The sequence below is a fragment of the Acipenser ruthenus genome, chromosome 2, assembly GCF_902713425.1.
Source record: "Acipenser ruthenus chromosome 2, fAciRut3.2 maternal haplotype, whole genome shotgun sequence".
Taxonomy (NCBI): Eukaryota; Metazoa; Chordata; class Actinopteri; order Acipenseriformes; family Acipenseridae; genus Acipenser; species Acipenser ruthenus.
The window spans coordinates 72,702,822-72,724,552 of NC_081190.1; the positions used below are offsets into that span (position 1 = coordinate 72,702,822).

General features: G+C 37.3%; 1 protein-coding gene across 2 annotated transcripts; it reads left to right on the plus strand.

Moving 5' to 3' along the window:
- The first annotated feature begins 5,049 nt into the window (after positions 1-5,049).
- Positions 5,050-21,392, plus strand: LOC131696835 (uncharacterized). 2 transcript variants are annotated; one of them, XM_059000625.1, is made up of 7 exons: positions 5,050-5,069; positions 16,269-16,407; positions 19,214-19,352; positions 20,133-20,248; positions 20,370-20,405; positions 20,501-20,579; positions 20,802-21,392. In XM_059000625.1, the coding sequence occupies exons 3-7, from the start codon at positions 19,252-19,254 to the stop codon at positions 21,100-21,102; spliced, it is 633 nt and encodes a 210-aa protein (XP_058856608.1). In that variant the 5' UTR covers positions 5,050-5,069; positions 16,269-16,407; positions 19,214-19,251; the 3' UTR covers positions 21,103-21,392. The 2 variants fall into 2 exon arrangements, with proteins under 2 accessions (XP_058856608.1, XP_058856598.1); XM_059000615.1 differs by lacking the exon at positions 5,050-5,069 and adding an exon at positions 5,423-5,988.
- Positions 21,393-21,731: the final 339 nt, after the last annotated feature.

Below are 21,731 nucleotides of genomic sequence, written 5' to 3' on the forward strand. Positions count from 1 at the left end.
TATATATATATATATATATATATATGCTTGCCCCGGTATGTGAACCTTGTTTTAACTGCTTGAAATATTGCTACCTGTTAATATGTGAATGGAATTGTTTAATTATATCAGTGCCGTTTGAAACTAGGTGTTGGTATTGGAAGTTTACAATAAACAAACGCTTGCTCAAATATATCTGATTTTCTTGGTGACCTTGTTCCTACATTTTTAGATCTGTTATCTGAATAAAAAGAACCTAAAGGATATTCTGTAATTTGTTCGGTGCCTTATCGCACTGAACTGGCGTAGTCAGGCTACATTAGTACTTTCACATTCAATCAACACTTGCTATATCCTGTGATATTTTGGAATTAAAGACAGGTTTGTGGTGCGTTTGTACACTTCCGTGACCTCGCAGGTGTTACATGCCTTTTCCTCCTTACTTCGAGTCTCGGATATCGATTTTGCCACTGTGAATGCAATAGTTGAACATTTGTCTGCTAGACTTAGTTTCTTAGTTTTCTCTGATAATATATGATGGCGCGTTTGAAATTGTGGGTACATTAATCAGTAGAAACTTGATTATAGTGCATCGCTGTATAGCGTTTATAAGCTTAGGGTGTGTACTGCCTCGACCACCAGCCCAGGTGATAGGCTCTCAAGCCAAGCATGTTTGAAGCAATTATTCAGACTCATTTTCATTAAGTGTACAAGAATACTTTTTTTCTGAATGAATGAACAGTGAGACTGGAGGTCAAGTAAAAACTGCAGTTCCAACCACATAACAATTACATAAAAATTGTTTAAAACAAAGGGTAAACTTGTACTTTTTGTCATAAGAAAACAGCAGTACTATAAAAAAAAAAATCATAGTAACACAATTTGACAACCATTCATTTTTCACAGGGAAGTCTTTGTCAATGTTTTCTGTCTTTCCCGTAGGTACTTGTTAGATCCATAGGAACATTCTAAACTGAAGATCAAATGCTTCTTAGACTGAAAGTTGTAAGTTTCATAAATTACTGAACCTTTCTAGTAGGATAATGGCAACACATAGGATATTTTATCTAAATATTATTATTATTATTATTATTATTATTATTATTATTATTACCATTTACCATTGTTACCATTTAACTTTATATTACACAGGCTGTGTAATATACACAGGCTGGCATTTTATGGTGAAAAAATGTCTAATCCAGCAGGTTTATAATTATTAGGGTGGCTCTGCCACTGTTCACATAGTTTTATGTAAATTAAATGGTGGGACTGTCTCCAATTTATAATGTTTTAAATATTAAATGGGATGTAATAAATATATGTTTTTGGAGAACTGAAGGAATTAACCTTGCATTCTGTTTATTGTTTATTACCATAGTCTTGGTTGGACAAATATTGGGGATGAAGAACTCATTGAATTACTTGAGCCCCTAAGGAAGAACCAAACATGTAAGCAGATGTGGTAATTTAAAATTTTAAAAAGACCATCTTGAGTAATATTTACAGCAGATACAATGGTATTCTCAACATATTTTAAGCAAAATGTACTGACTGAGAAGTGGCTTGGTGACAGAAAGTGGTAAATTAAAACAAACTGCTCAAAGCCTACAACTTAACTCCAATATCAACCTGATAAAGACATATTACTATGACTATAGCCTTGCAAATACTATACCTAGCAGCAAAAAGTGTAATCTCCCACATTACCAGGGACTGTTTTCTGGAAATGGAAGCAGACCAATTAAGGATTTTAACCAGCACACAATTCCATAGAATAGACATATCTGGAAGGGATAGACCAAGTGGTAGCCTAGATATATATGTGTGTTTTGAGAAGGAAGAGTGTGTTTTTTTTTTCTATATTTTATTGAACCTCAAACTAAAACTGTAAATTTGAATTGTAACTGTAGATACATGTTCCCTGTTGGTTGGAGAGTGTGTTTTACTGCTATTTAAAAAACGATATAATAGAGACTTTTTTTTAATGATCTTAGGAATATATTAGGCATGTCATTTGAACTAATTTTAGATTAAATCAATCTAAAATATGTACATTTCTAATTTTCTCTTTTTAGGGAGCCCAGGAGTGGATACGAGATAGATATAGATAGATAGAGTGCATGTTTTACTATCTTGTGGCCACAAGATAGTAAGTCATGCATCTTGTTTGTCCTTCTATTTGGGAATAGACTATTAATTCCTTCCTTGCTTGTAAACAGTGTATCAGCCAATTGTGTTAGTTTCGCAAATGTGCCTTTTTATATGTCAATTTGGAACTATTTTAACAGTAGAATACTTTAATATTTTTTTCTATCTTTTAACAGGATTGAAGGAAATAGCATCAGTTATAAAAGCCTTTTTAAATGTATTGAACTTTGTTCAAATAATACCTCTTTGAAAAAAAGTGTAAGTACTGTGTAAATATTTTATTTGTACAGTTTTGAAACACAGTAGATTTTTATTCTGCTGGCTGTTATTTCTGGATTAAATGGGAAACTTAATATTAATTATAGTATTTAATTCTTAAAACAGAGTCCCAATACCATCTCAACAAAGAGTGAGCCTGCAGTTAAAGTTAAAATAAAATCTGTACAAGTAAATGCTATAGAGAAAAGGGTTGTTAGGCTGTTTTATGTTAAGAGGACAAATAAATATTTTTAGAGTCTTGTTTATTTAACACCTTTTAATTTACATTATATCATTTTAGGTTTTGTAAACAGCCTATGTGTGAGATTCAAGGATGCCACACAATGTATTGTGCGATGTGTTTTTTTTTTTTTTAATTTGTGGCAAAAACATGTTTTGCCCTTGTTAGCGATCGCAAGTCATAACAGCAATGCACTGCTATATTTAGCAAATTAAACCTTTATTTTGACCTCACTGGAATAAGGTTGTCTGTACTGAAGTCTACATTTGACCCTGAGGTTAAGGGCCACACACATGCAAGTAGTTTCAGAGTTGAATCCTCTCTGAGGCCAAAGATCATTTCATGGGCATCCCAGAACACCTAATCTTTGGCAACAGGCCTGGCCCTTTTAAGTATAGATGATTTGTAATTATTGCATTAACCATGCTATGATGTATAATCCGCTTGTGGTCCGTTTTGCCCTCCCAAAAATGTTCATGTAAGAACACATATCATGGGGCTATAAGTAGATAAAAGAATGAATATTGAGGGTATATTGTATTGTTTTTAATATATATTGGGATTGTATAGTGCTATTTGGAATATTGTAAATGAAGAAGCAGAAAAGCTGAAGAGGGACGCCCCTGAGAATTTCTTCATCATCAGCTTCAGTGATGACAGTCTGTGGCAGGGATGGGGCAAGAGGATCCTGCAGAGGTGTGAAGAGAGCAATGATGAGAAGCTTGTCAATATTCTAGTCAAACTATACAACCCTGGTTATAACTTCAGCATTGGTTGGGTGCAGCAGTGACACACAACACTAGGGCAGCTGATAAGAACCAGGAGAAAGCATTGGAATTATGAGGATATAAAAAAGAAACTGGAAAAGCTTGAAAAAAAATTGAATTTCTGATCTTTACTTTGTTATCAACTCCCCCAACACACACACTTCTAGTTAAGTGCTGCTACTATAATGACCATGCTTATATTGATTAATAGTTAAACTTTCTGTTAAAATATAATTCTTTAGGAATCAGTTTACTCTATTTTACCATTTTATGTACTTTATCAGAAAATGGCCCTTACTATAACTGCAGTTCGTTTCATTGGCCTTTTACTTTATTTGATCCTGAAGCTCTTTGGAGATGGCTTTGCCATAAAAAGCACAACATAAACGTAATTTAATTGATTGATATTTCTCAAACACAGTTCTAGCTGTAGGATGTTTCTCCTTTATAATGTGCTTGCTATTATGTCACTGTGACTGAAATTGGGTGCTTGTATTCACTTTACATCAGGTTATATTACATATTCCAACTCAGTTATATTGTAGGATGCAAAACAGAAATTAAGATACACAGATGTTTTGAATTGGGTACAACTTTGTGAAACAATGTACCCTAATCTCTTTCCATGTTACCAAAACATTTAGATACAGTATCTCAAAATAAACTGTAAGTAATTTCAAGGTATCTCTAAATGACTTCCTGTGAAAATGCTCTATGTTTTGAATGGACTTCCTGTCCCCTTAGAGATATCCCTAAATGAACAGGATGTTTGATTTAATGATTTTGAGATATCTTAAAATGATTTAAAGATACTGTATATCTGAAAATGCTAAATGAAATAGCTCAATTTAAAAGATAAGTGAAAATAATTTTGCGATGCGGTACCTTTAAATATTTGAAGATACCTTAAAATATTTAGACATGTTTGGAAACGATTTAGAGATATCTTAAAATATATCGAGATATCTCTAAATGATAACTTGGCTTGCCATAGGCTTCCAATAGCTATCAATCCGTGACCGCAGAAACGCAGTTTAAAACTGTAAAACGCAGTTTGTAACTGTAAAATGGGGGAAAAAATACTACGGTTCTAATTTACACTTACAAATCTGCTTTCCGCTCGCTCGACACTTTTGAGAGTGAAATTGCTATCAAAAATACGAGCGCGCAGAAATGCAGTTTGTAACTGTAAAATGAAAAAAATACAACCTCTCATTTTTTTTTTTTTTCAATTACGGTTCTATTCTGCGCGCGCGCTCGAGTCCCTTTTCACATTTACAGTTTTTTCTGCGCACGCTCGAAACTCAGTCTACGCTTACAAATCTTTTTGAGAGTGATTTCACGCTCCAAAAAAAAAACAAACAAACTGCAAATGTGTAGCTCAGGCAGCCTAGTTAGTTGATTGTCTGCACTGTCGATCGGTCATTTATTGGTCATATTTAGTGATTTAATAACTATACGTTTAGCATCTATGTACATGTGTTAAAACTAGACAAAGCGCCACTATGCACACGTAAAGAAAACATTACATATAAAACCTTATGTAAAAAAAGATCGAAATAGGATTGTTTGTACCAGAGGCTGTGAAGCGTCCGTCGCTGCTTCCTCCGCCAAGGGCTGTGTACGGTAGCTGTGATGAACAGTGACCGGTCGACAGTGCAAGTGTTTGCTGGGTGGGTGATACTTCAGGAGCAAGTTGGTTGCTATCATATTCAACGGCTTAAAATAAAACAACTTGCTAAGACACTAAAGTGATACTGTACTAAAACAGTAGCTTAATATCTGTATTCACTTGTTTGTTTCCACATTCTGCTGAATGGTTAATCTATGCAGCTGATGACTGCAATGAATTCAGTATGTTTATATTTTACAAATGTTGTGTCTCGAATTGGTGACTGTACCTGTGATTGTGTGCAGTTGTAACATGTGAAATAGCATGCTGCTGTAGCAGGACTACTTGATAAGGGGATTGTAATCTGTTTTCTCCTAGGTAACCAGGCTTCTTTCAAATGTTTTGTTGTACGTTGCTTTATTGCACATGTCGTTTTTTTTAATTGATTTAGTGGTGTCTTAATTAGATAATTGCCCTGGTTATTTAAATTGTTCCTTTGTTTGCGATGGGGAGAGGAAGTAGCATTAATAAGGCCTTACAGGGCATGCGACATTAAAGGAACACCGATATAGAACTGGAGTGCATGAGAATGGGTTATGTATGGAATGTAGTGGAAAGGAAACAGTGGAGCATCTGAGGGATTGCAATATTTCCAATATTTCTTTTGAAATGGTACAGGTGATAGAAAAATAGAAAAAGGTATTATTGGGTGTATTGCAAAATATATTAGGAAGACTCAAGAATATTTAACATACAGAGATTTTAAAAGGTTAAGTGTTCACAGCAGTTTTAATAGCCAAATCTGAACAGTAGGTGGTGACAATAAGTTTTGCTAGAAACTTGGTGACCATTAACAGAACAGAAGAAGAAACAGGAGAGAAGAAGGGACGGTAGGTGTGGGACTTGGTATTCGGTGTGCCGCTATAGAGGGGAGTGCTCGGAAGACGCATTTTGTCGGTGTCCTGCGGTGTTAAAGCCAGGTGAGTATAATTCTAAAAGTAAAGTGTTTGGCATTTGGAAATCTTGCATATTGAATAAAGCTCCAAGACATGTGGTTACTTCCCGGTCTCAGGTTGTGTTTTTGTTGGATCAAAGCATTAAAGCGGCAGGTTAAGAGCCCCATACCTTCTGTTTGCTTATTATTACTAAACGCTGTGTCCTTCTCCTCTCATCTGGTTTAAAACGGGGAAAGCCTTTTTATTTGATTTCGCTGGCCAGCAATTACGGTTGGGGAGGCATTTCTTCTTTGTCAAAGTAGGTCAGTCAGTTTGGGGCTTGCCTTCAGTGCACTGTAAAGGCCTGGTCTCGCAGGCGACAACAAGGTGGCCACACACTGGCGACATTTCTCCCACTTAGGACGGTGTTCTATTTTTCAGGCAACACGAGGGCAACATTTTCAATAACAGCCAATTAAATTTGATAGTAGTGTCACATGATAAGGCTCGACCATAACGTCAGACCGTGTATATGATGCATTCTGATTCCTGCATTTCATCCAATTAATTGTATGTAGTCTATAGATATGCATTACAGTGTGTATGTGGATAAGCGAATGTTAATGTCCACAATTACAATACATATTTAAACTATGAATACTATTCTACAATAATAAAATACACGTGTAGCATATTTTTTAAAATAGTTTTTTTTATTAATTTGCTGTGTATGCAGTTATTTAATTAAATAATGATAATTATTAAATTTGGCATGGTTTTGTTTGTAGAAGGTGGGTGTTACTAACTGGTGCGGGTGAGGACAACAGCCACCTAACTGACCTGCTAGTTAGTTAAGAACATAAAGTTTACAAACGAGATGAGGCCAATCTTGCTTGTTTGATTGTTAGTAGCTTATTGATCCCAGAATCTCATCAAGCAGCTTCTTGAAGGATCCCAGGGTGTCAGCTTCAACAACATTACTGGGGAGTCGGTTCCAGACCCTCAAAATTCTTTGTGTAAAAAAGTGCCTTCTATTTTCTGTTCTGAATGCCCCTTTATCTAATCTCTATTTGTGACCCCCGGTCCTTGTTTCTTTTTTCAGGTCAAAAAAGTCCCCTGGGTCGACATTGTCTGTACCGTTTAGAACTTGGAATTCAGATCACTGCGAAGTCTTCTTTGTTCAAGACTGAACAGATTCAATTCTTTTAGCCTGTCTGCATACGACATGCCTTTTAAACCCGGGATAATTCTGGTCGCACTTCTTTGCACTCTTTCTAGAGTAGCAATATCCTTTTTGTAACGAGGTGACCAGAACTGAACACAATATTCTAGATGAGGTCTTGCTAATGTATTGTAAAGTTTTAACATTACTTCCCTTGATTTAAATTCAACACTTTTCACAATATATCCGAGCATCTTGTTGGCCTTTTTTATAGCTTCCCCACATTGTCTAGATCAAGACATTTCTGAGTCAACATAAACTCCTAGGTCTTTTTCATAGATTCCTTCTTCAATTTCAGTATCTCCCATATGATATTTATAATGCACATTATTATTGCCTGCGTGCAGTACCTTACACTTTTCTCTATTAAATGTTATTTGCCATGTGTCTGCCCAGTTCTGAATGCTGTCTAGATCATTTTGAATGACCTTTGCTGCTGGAACAGTGTTTGCCACTCCTCCTATTTATGTGTTGTCTGCAAATTTAACAAGTTTGCTTACTATACCAGAATCTCTCTCTCTCTCTCTCTCTCTCTCTCTCTCTCTCTCTCTCTCTCTCTCTCTCTCTCTCTCTCTCTCTCTCTCGATTTGTATGTACAAATAATGTGATATCTTTTAACAATTATAAGTCGTCCTGGATAAGGGTGTCTGCTAAGAAATAAATAATAAATACAAATATAACTGGGTTTATATAATGTGTGTCAGTCTGCCAGTCTATTAAATTAATCATTAAATTAATCCTTAATCCTTGGGGACCCCTGTATACTACTGCTGACTTTTCAAATACAGTTGCTCTCCTGTGTGTGTTTATTAACTATTTGGTTTTGTTGAAGAATCCTTGCTGGGGAGATCTGTTTCTATCTATCCACCATCGGTCAATGAGAAATGCAATTGTTGCTAGGCCCTTGTCTAAGGACCCTTCCTGTTGAATACAGTGTATTTTTTAGCTGCCTTTATTTAAATGTTAAACCTTTAGGTAGAGTTCGGGGGGCGAGAGCTAGGGCTTTTCTAATTTCAGCCTGTCAATCATCATTAATCTCTATGTCAATCATCATCGAAATCCTATTTAAAGCTTAGTCACATCTATCTCCCTTGTCAAATGTTTTGCTTTTCCCTCCTCCTCCTTTTGTACCATGTGCCTCTGTCATCAGTCCCCGCTGGGGGGCAAGTGATCTCACTGCCCAACCTTGGGTCAGGCTATGTCACTATGTCACCCCCGGCCACACCTATCCTCTCGCAGCTCATGCGCTATTACTTAACTAAAATCAGAGGCTCATTCTTTCTTCATACTATTTGCTCAGGTTTTAGCCTGCTGTGTGCTTAGCGCTCAATGTCCCAACTAACCTTTCTACTTTCTACCTATTTCCAGATTCCCTGAGGGAGCTCTCTGCTCCCATCGCAAGCAGCTCTCCAATAAACAGGGTAACTACTTTTCTGTCCGTTCAATTTTCAGGTTTGCATCCACTACCTATTCCACCCTCAAGGGATTCAGGTTTGCATCCGCTACCTATCCTCAAGGGGTGCTGGGTACAGTCTTGGAGGCCACACCTCTCCTCATATAGCAAGACAACCTCTTTTATATTTTCTGTAGAGGTCTCTCTACCAACTCAAACTACAAACTAACAAACTATTCTTATAGCCTGGGCTCCTACCCGTGAACTGACTTTCTCTTATTAAAACTGTGATAGATTGTATTGTTTATTTGAACTGATTTTTATGTAACTGTGTGATTATTGTAATAAAACATTTTGGACTCTGCCTCTGCCACTCTGTTACTATCTCTGGTCACTTTACCTCTATTCAGCGAACCTGTTGTGTTTCCTGAAAAACGGACAAGGGTTGGAACTGGCCAAATGAAGTCAAAATGTTATAAGTTCAGGAGGCTCCCGAGTGGCACATCCAGTAAAGGTGCTCCATGTGGAGTGCAGGATGTGGCCTATAGTCTGGACGTTGCGAGTTCGAGTCCAGGCTTTTCCTTTGCCGACCGAGGACGGGAGGGAGGGTTAGGTCAGCCAGGGTGTCCTCGCTCACCCCGCACCAGCGACCCCTGTAGTCTGGCCTGGCGCCCGCGGGCTTGCCTGTAAGCTTCCTGAGAGCTGTGTTGCTGCCACCTGGTCTGAATGCCAACTCCACTTTGTTGCATTCACATTTTCATTCATTTAAGGGCTGCGCAAACTGATCTAATCAATACTATACAGCGCATTCTCAGCCACTGTCCAGACGGGAAGAAAAAAAACAACTAAGAAGCCTAAATACTACTAATACTGTATGAGTGAAATGCTATTGTTGTTTTTGTGTGTGTGTGTATATGTCTGGAAGTTCTTGGGAGAGGTATAACTTTTTTTTTTTGCGATCGTGCCTTTCAAAAGCTGTATATTTAGTAAAAGTCAAGAACTGACAACGGTGTATCTTTTCACACATGTAGAGTAATATAAAAGTGAAAATCATCCAATTGACTGCTTTGGCACCTGTGTGTGTATATATACAGTGCCTTGCATAAGTATTCACCCCCCTTGGACTTTTCCACATTTTGTAGTGTTACAACCTGGAATTAAAATGGATTTAATTGGGATTTTTACCATTTGATTTACACAACATACTTAACACTTTGAAGGTGCAAAATATTTTTTATTGTGACACAAAGGTTAATTAAACAAAAAAAAGACATTTGTTGGTTGCATAAGTATTCACCCCCCTGAGTCAATACTTGGTAGAAGCACCTTTGACAGCAATTACAGCTGTGAGTCTTTTTGGGTAAGTCTCTATCAGCTTTGCACATCTGGGTCCTGCAATTTTTGCCCATTCTTCTTGGCAAAATTGCTCAAGCTCTGTCAAGTTGGATGGGGACCGTTGGTGAACAGCAATTTTCAAGTCTTGCCACAGATTCTCAATTGGATTGATGTCTGGGCTTTGACTGGGTCATTCTAAGACATTCAGGTTCTTGTTTTTAAACCACTCCAGTGTAGCTTTGGCTGTGTGTTTAAGGTCATTGTGCTGCTGGAAGGTGAACCTCCGCCCCAGTCCCAGGTCTCTTGCAGACTGAAACAGGTTTTCCTCTAGAATTTCCCTGTATTTGGCTCCATCCATCTTGCCCTCAATCCTGACCAGTTTCCCAGTCCCTGCCAATGAAAAGCATCCCCATAACATGATGCTGCCACCACCATGCTTCACCGTGGGGATGGTGTTCTCAGGGTGATGAGCAGTGTGGCTTTGCGCCACAGATAGCGTTTTGCGCTAAGGCTAAAAAGTTAAATTTTGGTCTCATCAGACCAGAGAACCTTTTTCCACATGTTTGCTGTGTCTCCCACATGCCTTTTGGCAAAATCCAAACAGGATTTGATATGGGTTTTGTTAATGGCTTTCTTCTCGCCACTCTTCCATAAAGCCCAGCTTTGTGGAGCGTCCGGGTTATAGTTGTCCCATGGATGGTTTCTCCCATCTCAGCTGTGGATCTCTCCAGCTCCTTCAGAGTTACCATTGGCCTCTTGGTTGCTTCTCTGACTAATGCCCTCCTTACCTGGTCACTGAGTTTTGGTGGACGGCCTTCTCTAGGCAATGATGACGATGATGATGATGATGACGACCTCAGAATAGAATGTTCACTCCAAATGGCTCCAAAGTGCCTAGTTAAGGGAGCAAAATCCTAATTTACTATCCATGATACTTTTACTTGCATTAGTAAAGGAATAGTATATTGCATTGGCTGCATCAAATGTAACAAGCTATATATTGGTAAAACAAAACGACGCTTGGCTGATCGCTTCGTGGAACATCTGAGAAGTATACGAATTAACACCTCTACCTTTCCCGTCGCCAGACATTTTAACAGAAATGACCACACTATAGAAGACATCACAATTTGTGGGATGGTTCAATGCTATGGAACTAATGCTGTCAGGAAACAAAAGGAATGTGAACTTATTTTCAAACTAGGTACTTTGGAGCCATTTGGAATGAACATTCTATTCTGAGGTCATCATCATCATCATCATCATCAACATTCTGGATTTTTTTTTAAAAGACTACTTGTTTGTTTTTTTATCAACTTCTTAAAGCAGTGGGCGCGTTAAGTAAGTGAGCCGCTCAGAGTGAGAACGCTCAGAAAGCACACTGAGCAGATTTAAATGATTTAACGCTCTGCTCCACGAGAGCGCTGAGCGACTTTTAAAAATGGTGAATAATAATTATTAATTAGGTGATGGTAGATGAAATGACCCCGTGTGGTTACTGTCCCCTGCTGTACCTCGCTGAGTTCGGAGCTCTGTTTGGACTGAACCTCATATCTGGCTGTGTTTAATACCGACAATACCGACGTTAATAATGAGAATTATGAATAATATTAATACTACAAGCCTAATAATAATACACTAATAACTATAAAACAGCTCTACATTTAAAAAAAAAATGAAATTAAATGATACAAATTTGAAAACAACAATTTTTACCATCTTATTTAGCCAATTTAATACATAACTTCATAAGTCGAAACCAGTTCATCGTTCTTGACAAACGTATTTGTCAATCCTGCCTGTCATCTCCACTTGTTTCCTGCAGGTGTCCATTCCGTCCGCTCACTCTGATCACTGATGAAAAATGCTCAGGAGCGCTCTGAGCGGCTCAGCGGGAGTGGAACTGAGCGAGTCGTTAAGTTGATTTTTTTACTGAGCCGCTCACTTACTTAACGCACCCACTGTTTTTTTGTATTCGGCCGATGAAGGACTTGTAGTCCGAAACGTCCTGATAATTGATTTGTAATCAATTATTCTACCTTTTTAAGTACCTGAAATATCCTTTTCTCTTTTTTCTTTTATTATATATATATATATATATATATATATATATATATATATATATATATATATATATATATATATATATATATATATATATATATACAGCTCTGGAAAAAATTAAGAGACCACTGCAAAATAATCAGTTTCTCTGGTTTTACTATTTATAGGTATGTGTTTGGGTAAAATGAACATTTTTGTTTTATTCTATAAACTACTGACAACATTTCTCCCATATTCCAAATAAAAATATTGTCATTTAGAGCATTTATTTGCAGAAAATGACAACTGGTCAAAATAACAAAAAAGATGCAGTGTTGTCAGACTTCGAATAATGCAAAGAAAATAAGCTCATACTCATTTTTAAACAACACAATACTAATGTTTTAACTTAGGAAGAGTTCAGAAATCAATATTTGGTGGAATAACCCTGATTTTCAAGCACAGCTTTCATGCGTCTTGGCATGCTCTCCACAAGTCTTTCACATTGATGTTGGGTGACTTTATGCCACTCCTGGCGCAAAAATTCAAGCAGCTCGGCTTTGTTTGATGGCTTGTGACCATCCATCTTCCTCTTGATCACATTCCAGAGGTTTTCAATGGGGTTCAGGTCTGGAGATTGGGCTGGCCTGACAGGGTCTTGATTTATTATTATTATTATTATTTATTTCTTAGCAGACGCCCTTATCCAGGACGACTTACAACTGTTACAAGATATCACATTATACATTATTTCACATTATACAGATATCACATTATTTTTACATACAATTACCCATTTATACAGTTGGGTTTTTACTGGAGCAATCTAGGTAAAGTACCTTGCTCAAGGGTACAACAGCAGTGTCCCCCACTGGGGATTGAACCCACAACCCTCCGGTCAAGAGTCCAGAGCCCTAACCACTCTTCCACACTGCTGCCCTGGTGATCTGGTGGTCCTCCATCACACCTTGATTGACCTGGCTGTGTGGCATGGAGCATTGTCCTGCTGGAAAAACCAATCCTCAGAGTTGGGGAATATTGTCAGAGCAGAAGGAAGCAAGTTTTCTTCCAGGACAACCTTGTACTTGGCTTGGCTTGGCTTGAGGGGGGAGGAGAAAATATGTGCTGCAGGACTACATTTCCCAGAATTCCACAGGGTTACCATTTTAAAGTGAAGCACCTGAGGCTGATTAAGGCAGGGGAAACCCTATAGAGTAGGCGGATGGAGAAAGGCCATGTGCAGAGCAGACCTGTGTAAACAAGAACAGGTTCTGCGTGAACATAGGGTGAACCTATTTGTGTGTGAAACAACTGGGTTTTGACTGGTAAACAGCTTAGCTGTCTGGTGTTAGTTAAAAGCTTGCAAAGTACAGTTTAGTACTCCACGTATTTTGTGTTTTGCTAGTTTATTTTCTGTAATTAATAAAAGTGCATGAAAGTGCCTAAAAAGTACTGTTCTGTGTCTTGGTCTGCTTTTAAAAGGGTGCAATGAATTTGAGCCGTCAGGCTTTGTTACTATATATACAGTGTATATATATAGTTGTAGGCAAAAGTTTACATACCCCAATGGGAATTTATCATTTCTAGAAATTTCTCAAAAACAAATAATTGCAGGAAAAATCTTTTGTAGCAAAAGTTTTTGCTTTTGTGGATGAGGAACAAGTTACAAGATTTCTACAATTATTTATTTTAGCAATTATTTTTTGCAAAATTCAAAGAATGCTAATTCAAAAGTATTCATACCCTGACAAGGGAAATGAAATTAATAGCTAGTTGAGGTACCGTTAGCAATAATAACCTATTTTAAACAATTAGGATATTTGTCAATGAGCTTTTGGCATTATTCATTAGTGATTTTTGACCATTCTTCAACAAAGCATTGTTCCAGTTCATTCAAATTTCGAGGACTTCTCTTGTGCACAGCCTTCAACTCATACCAAAGATTCACAATCGGATTTAGATTGGGACTTTGACTAGACCATTCCAGAACCTTGATTTTATTCTTCTTTAACAATTCTAAAGTAGATTTTGATGTGTGCTTTGGACTTTCTCCAAACGTAACGACTATCAGCATGACCAAATAGCTCGATTTTTGTTTCATCACTCCACAAAACATTTGACCAGAACTCATATCCATCATTTAAATGCCGTTTTGCAAACTTTAAGTGATTGTCCTTGTGACGTTTTCCTAAGAGTGGCTTTTTCTTTGGCCTGCGACTACTGAGACATTCACCATGCAATACTTGACCTATGGTTGAAATGGAAATCCCAGTCCCACCTGCAGCCAATTCACTTTGAATATCTTTGGCAGTCAATCTCGGATTGTTATTAACCTTCCTCACAATTCTTCTTCTTGTTCTTGGTGAAAGAACCTTCTTTCTTCCAGACCGAGGGAGCATTGTGACAGTACCATGAGTCTTGTACTTCTTGATAATAGAAACAATATTTGAAATTGTGATACTGAAATGCTTGGAACTATCCTTCTCCAGCTTTATGACAATAACTCATTTTCTTCAGATAGATCTTTACTTTGTCCCATATTGACTTACTGGTAATGACAGCAATCATCCTATGCCTAACCCTTTTATACTTTCTAAGAATGTTCACCTACAATCCAGCATTTTCTAGACTTTTCTAGAATTAGGTTCTTCATTATCATATTGAAATTTCTAGCACCTTGTAGACAATACTATCATAGCATCAAAGGGTTTGAATTAGCATTTTTGGAGTTTTGCAAAAAAGAAAAAAAAAATTATTTCTTGTAACTTTTTTTGATAATCTACAAAAATACATTTTTCCTAAAATTCTTTGTTTGAGATTCTCTAAAAGGAATAAAAACACCATAATGGTACAACACTGGCAAGAAGCAGCTTGTTTAGAGGAGTTAGATTGTGGTTCTAAGCAGTTCTGTGTTTGTTTTATACTTAATTCTTCTAATGCTTTCAGAAAGTATGCTTTCAGTCATTGCCCTTTAGTCAGTCTCCCTGAGCTATAATGGATCTTGAACATGTGCAATAGAAAAGTGTTAAAAATACAGCTTAGTGTCTGATACATCAGCTTAGTGTCCGATACGAATAAATCATACGATAAATATAGAAAATGCATCTGCACCTTGGACTTTGGTATGTACTACATCAGTACGTTGTTATAAAGTGGAAAGGTGTGTCATTTTTTTCACAGTCTCTTGCGTTGGCTGACCTAGAAAGACAACCCAGTGCCCTCGGCAGGTTCTTATTTTTTGAGTATATAGATTCACTGGCTTCTAAGCAACTACAGAAGAGCAAACACGATTGGAAGTCTTCACTCCATAGCAAATATCATAGGTATCACAATGAGGATTTTGTTCTGTTTAGCTATCCTTCTGCACGCTGCTACCTGTTCACTATATGACATTGGTAAGATCGTCTATCTGTCTCTGTCTGTCTGTCTACTATATAGTGAGATTGTATTTATACCTTCAAGGGACAGAATATCTGTCTTTTTTTAAAACCTATTATACAATAATGTGCCAATTTATTAGAACACCTCGATTTGTCATTTATATCCTTAAATACCTACCTGCATGAAAACCTCTTTGTGTGAGACTTAGTAATTAGTGATGTAGAAACAATAGGCACTCTTGTGAAAATGCTAGATCACTTTGTGCTTTAATAGGCATCTTGAACAACTTTAAAAAAGTAACATGCATTTTACCATTTGTGTATGTGTGTTCCTTTTTATCTTATTATTTTTTAATGAATTCCACACATGGCCTATCATCAATTAAATCAGACAATTGCTAATTTGCTTATTTGACAATTTTCCAAGATTATCAGTTACAGTGGTTTGGATTTCATATGCACAACAAATCAAAACAACAGAAGCAATGGGGTGTTCTAATACATTTTCACACTACTGTAGCAATCTATTTTGATTAACTGGTATCAAACATTTACACAAGAGACACAGGATTTAAAGGGTTATCTGCTGTTCAGTTTAGTTTATTCACTTTTGGGCCTGCAGGGCCAGCACAGGTACAGCTCAATAGTGAAAGCTTCGCGAATACAAAGAGACATCTAAATAAATATATTAGAAAAATAAAAACACATGATCACAGTTTCATTATAGCTTAAACAATTTCAAGCACAGATGCCACTGAACTGCAAATTTAAAGCCAGAGAGGCATGGCAATATATTTTAGTCTCGTCAAGGGTTGGTTTCGAAAACCCAAGTGTAAAGCAATACAGAGCTTCTCCACCTCCCTTTAATCCACATTGCTCCAGGATTATTTAGTACTGTACATGTTGGCTTGTTCTTTATTTCCATTAAGACATCTTTCTTTTTTTTCACCAGTTATTTCAGGGGTTTTTGAGTCCAGTATCACTACATTTAATTACACTCAATCCAGAGAGTACTGTCTGTCGCAGAATGCAGCTTTAGCAACCTTAGAGCAGGTGACCAGTGCTCAGAACACCAGCTTCCAGACCTGCAGGTAACGTATGCACTGAGAGTGTGGTTAGAACTGAACACATTCAGTACCATATAAATTTTCAGAATGTTTAATTTAATTTCTTACTTTTTAATTTGTCATTTTGTGTCATTCTCTGCTGTTTATGTTTGCACTGCTTATTAAATATTCTACTTCGAAAAGCTGAACTTCTGAAATGCAGCAAGTTTTCTAAATGGCCACTGGGGGTGTGTGTAAGTCATTTCAGCCACACCTCTGCAACTGATCTGTAAAGTCAATGGAAAAACATCTTTCACAAGGAACTGGAAATTAGAGATGCACACCACCCTAGTGGGTCAGAGTTCTCACTTCAGAAATTCAGCTTTTAGACAATGCTTGAAAAAAGATGTGATAGTAATCCTGAAAAATAGTAATCTAAGCAGAAAAAAAACTATAGAGAGTGATAGAGGTCATAGTAGGATATTAAAATGGAAATAATTGAAGTACTTACAAATGATTCAACCTCTTACATTGGGGTCTGTTTCACCTTGATTACACTATGTAACACAATTTTTGTTCCTGGGTAGTAAGTGTTATTTCCTAATTACTTCTGCCTCAAAAGCATAGAAAATGGCTATTATTCCCCACAAACTTTGCTTTTGTGACCAGGACAGTGATATTTTGAAATTTACCTATTTTCAATGAGAAAACGGGCGAATTTGTGTCTCTTCGTTCACATAAAGTCAAAAAAACAACAACATATGAATCCAAATTAACATGTATTTATACTAAAGTAATACAAAAATGACTACAAAAGATTTAGAAGTGAGTAGTTTTTCAAGATTTACGATTATACTGTAAATCACTTTCACGAATCAGCCCCCAAATGTAGTCTCCCATCATGTTCTCGTTATACTGTCCTTGGTAGTGGCGTTCAAAGTCCAGTATATCCTGGTGGAAGCGCTCGCCTTGCTCCTCCGAGTACGCTCCCATGTTCTCCTTGAATTTATCAAGATGAGCATCAAGGATATGGACTTTGAGGGACATCCTACAGCCCATTGTGCCGTAGTTCTTCACCAGAGTCTCAACCAGCTCCACATAGTTTTTGGCCTTGTGATTTCCCAGGAAGCCCCGAACCACTGCGACAAAGCTGTTCCAAGCCGCTTTCTCCTTACTAGTGAGCTTCTTGGGGAATTCATTGCACTCCAGGATCTTCTTTATCTGTGGTCCGACGAAGACACCGGCTTTGACCTTTGCCTCAGACAGCTTAGGGAAGAAGTCTTGAAGGTACTTGAAGGCAGCCGACTCCTTATCTAGAGCTCTGACAAATTGTTTCATAAGGCCCAATTTGATGTGCAGTGGTGGCATCAGCACCTTCCGGGGGTCCACCAGTGGCTCCCACTTGACGTTGTTCCTCCCCACAGAGAACTCGGTCCGCTGTGGCCAGTCCCGCCTGTGGTAGTGCGCCTTGGAGTCCCTACTGTCCCAAAGGCAAAGATAGCAGGGAAACTTGGTAAAACCGCCTTGGAGACCCATCAGGAATGCCACCATTTTGAAGTCTCTTATGACCTTGATGCCATCTCAGAAAAATGCAGATATGTATCCACTTAGGCAGCTGGAACTAAACTGAACTGGTGGGCTTAAGGCCCCTGTATTTAAACTACTATTTATATTACTGGAAAGTTCTAGAAAGTTCTAGAAGTTACTCCAAGTTTACTCAGCACTGAATCTATCTGAAATGTTCTGGAAAATAGGTCAATTTCAAAATATCATTGTCCTGGTCACAAAAGCAAAGTTTGTGGGGAATAATAGCCATTTTCTATACTTTTGAGGCATAAGCAATTAGGAAATAACACTTAATACCCAGGAACCAAAAAAAAATAAAAAATAATTGTTACACGGTGTTACCATTATCAAATACATTATCTTGGTTGAGTCAATTGAAAATAACCCATAATCTGCACAACCCACATACCAATACATTGAATTCCGTTTACATTGCAATCGAATATCAATAAAAAAACAAAAAAAACAACATGTGTTTTGAAGGATCCTTCCACATTACAATTTGAATACATTGCTCTGTACTTGTAATATTCTCATATCATGTAAACCTAATTTTTAAAGCATCAGAGATTTTATACTACAATCTATTTCTGAACCACATTCAGTTTGACTTTTTTTATGGAAGTAAATGCTTTGGCTCACCCTTCATTTTCATGATGTAACTTTTCGATGGCAGGTATGGATGGGTGGAAGAGCAGTGAATTCTTCTTGCCCGTACCACAGCGATCAAGACTTGTGGCAACAGTAATATAGGCATCATTAAAAAAGGGCCCTGTGGATACTACACTGCACCCAGTGCCTACTGCTACAAAACCAATAGTAACCATCTCGGGTCTCTTGAGTTCGAGAGCTAGTGTGTTCTAGTGGAAATGCCTGGTTATTTGATTTATAAGCTGGTTAATTTAGTTTGTGTGCTTTACTGTACTGCTACACATGTACATCGTTTGTAAAACACTTTCTTAAAAACAATTCTTTGTTATGTACAATACAGTAAATACCACAAAACACTAAAACAAATATTGCAAAGCTGATTGAGATTGGCGTGGTAAGATGTACAATAATACAATGTTGCTTGGTCTCTGCTCAGTTCCTTTACAAGTCTTTCATTTCCCAAAAAGATTTCTGTGCATCTTCCTGATCTAGTTAACTGTACAACCAGTTCCATGTATAACACCTATTCAGAATTAAAACATAACAGCAAAGGATATGACAATACTGAAGAGGTTTTGGAATACAGTGGTAAAAATCAGTTCGGCTCTGTTTCTTCACACAGTGTCTTTTACAGATGTATACGTGGTCTATCCTCCATTTGGGAACAGTACCATGACATACAGTGAAGCTATGCAACGGTGTTTATCCCTTGGTGATAGCTTGGCATCAAAGAAACAACTGAGTAGTACATCCACACCCATCCCTGACGGCATGTAAGTAATAAAACTGCTTTTCATTGCGGGCGGGGCAGGGTGGGGTGGGGTGGGGTGGGGGTAGGGGGGCAGAGAAACTCCCTAAGGGCCTTATTATCTCAATGGCACTCTGCAGTGCTGACAAACCTTTTCTTTGGAACTAGACTGACACCTAAAAAATCTACAAAAACAATATACCACTATTTGTTTTATTTTTTGTCTTGATCTAAATCAGGGTTGGCCAAAGCTGGCCCTTCCACTCCTGGTCTTTGTTCCAGCTCTGTTCTAAATTGTTTAAACCCTTAAGGTACACTGGGATTTGAGCGGCTGTTGAAACAGTTTCTTCTTAAAATACATTTGAGAGTGACTCAAGTGACACAGGGAGGAAACTGACAATTTGGATGACCAGATCCAACCTGTCAGTACATTTTAAACCATGTTTCATGCGCCTCATTGCAAAAAAAAAAAAAAAAGTTAGCATAATTTTATTCGTGGGACACATACTTCCTTTGTACCTTAAAGGGTTAATTGAACCAATTAAAGCTAGATCCAGACCCTGAAGTAGTTTACTATATAATTTTACCTGTTAAACCTGGAGTGGAATGGTCCTCGAGGACAGTGATTTGACACCCCTGATTTAAACAGTGGAGGATCTCATCCTTGAAGCTGGTCTATTACAGTCCAGCATACTTGTATTATATGATGTTAATCAGGAGGGAGGGAATCTGTGTGACATCAGTGGGATTAATATAGAGTTGAAGGTCGATCCCTCAGTATACTGCATTGTCTTTCTCCTTACAGACCTGCGTGGAGCAAAGACAAGGACGTGGTTCAGTTCTCCAGTGGAAAGCTGACAGTTACTCCATGTGTCAACAAACCCAGCCAGCTTGCTTCAGCCTACTGCTTCAACCCAAATAGTAAGATTTATTTGTAATACTTTCAAGAACTATAACAAATCCTACAGGATATGATATGAACTGTTTAATAGTTGCATAAAACAATTGGATTTTGAATCTTTTTTTCTTTTCTTTTTGGCAGTCACAGACTTTATTCCAGTAATCAAGGATGAGAAATGTAAGCAGTCACTCCCCACTCAAATATAATACCTTATACTCTCAATGTGATTTGCCTATCTGAAATGAACTTTTTTTATATTGTTTATATTTTAGTGTGGCTCAAGATTGCCATAGTTTGCATTATCTCCTCTATATTTACCATCTTACTCATGGCTGTCACCTTCATGAAAGGGTAAGAAAATTAAGCACTTTTTTGTGTCTCTGTGTTATTTTTCAATTTTAAACACACTGATAAATGCACCAGTTACTTTTCTTGTAAGGTATGAATTTGATTGTAGAATCTACTGCATTAAGTTACATAAGATATAGAAATTGATATAAGATAATACTCTTATACTGTATGTATAACAGTCAGTAACTAATTGTATTTTTTTTGGTTTTGTTTTGTTTCCAGGAATAAGTGCATCTGCTGTGTCAAACGTAAAAAGCCAGCGGAAGACTCTACCCTAGAGAGAGGCCAAGGCTTTGACACAGTCAGAGGACTGCATCGTGATAGGATTCCATCATACCAGATCAGTGGCGCAAGAACCAAGCCACCTGTATTGAGTAAGGCCTTAAACACTGGCTACAGCTCTCATTACTCTAACCATGGCTTTGAATCCACACCCGAGGCCAGTAAGCAGAACTTTGCCAAAACTTATGTGGACCATGACCGTTATGAGTACAGCAATGCTGCCTTTGATAATACTTATTAAGACATCAAATCTGACTTGACTCCGCGGTTAAGCAGTGATGACTGACACAAATCAGCGACCTCTGGAATTGAATGGACTTCCCCCCACTGTATTTTTTTTTTTAATGTGTTCTACATAAAAAAATAGTCAAAATGATTTTTTTTAGTTTGTTTTAGTATTTCAAAAAATTATTTTAGTATTTTAAACCCTCTTGATTAAATCTGAAAAATGGTGCTGCTGTTCTTATAGCAGCCAAGTAATAAATAACAAAAAAATATGATTACTACAGACTTTGTGCATTAAATAAATAAATAAATAAATAAATAAAAAGTTGTTGTTTGGTATTTTTTAAAAGCAACTAAAATGGAACGGGCTTCCAGGTTTTGCTATGAGTTTAGTCAAGCATATTGTATGGAAATAACGAGCTAAGGTGTGTCTGGGCAAGCTCATAAAAAACTGCAATGGCTCAGAATTCCATGTAATTGTAACCTTAATTCCACCCAACGTTTATGTTTGCTATGACTGTACAGGAAATATGTGGAGTTTTATTACTAGGGTGTTAAAAACAAAATGTACTTAACAGACTATTAAGCTTTTTGGTTTTAGTTATTAATAATAATAATAATAATAATAATAATAATAATAATAAT

What these genes read in the sequence shown, in the direction of transcription:
- LOC131696835 (XM_059000625.1), top strand. Translation starts at nt 19,252, where the DNA reads ATGACATACAGTGAAGCTATGCAACGGTGTTTATCCCTTGGTGATAGC. An exon ending in AGTAATCAAGGATGAGAAAT is followed by an intron (nt 20,406 to 20,500) that starts GTAAGCAGTCAC and finishes TTTATATTTTAG; the next exon opens with TGTGGCTCAAGATTGCCATA. An exon ending in GCTGTCACCTTCATGAAAGG is followed by an intron (nt 20,580 to 20,801) that starts GTAAGAAAATTA and finishes TTTTGTTTCCAG; the next exon opens with GAATAAGTGCATCTGCTGTG.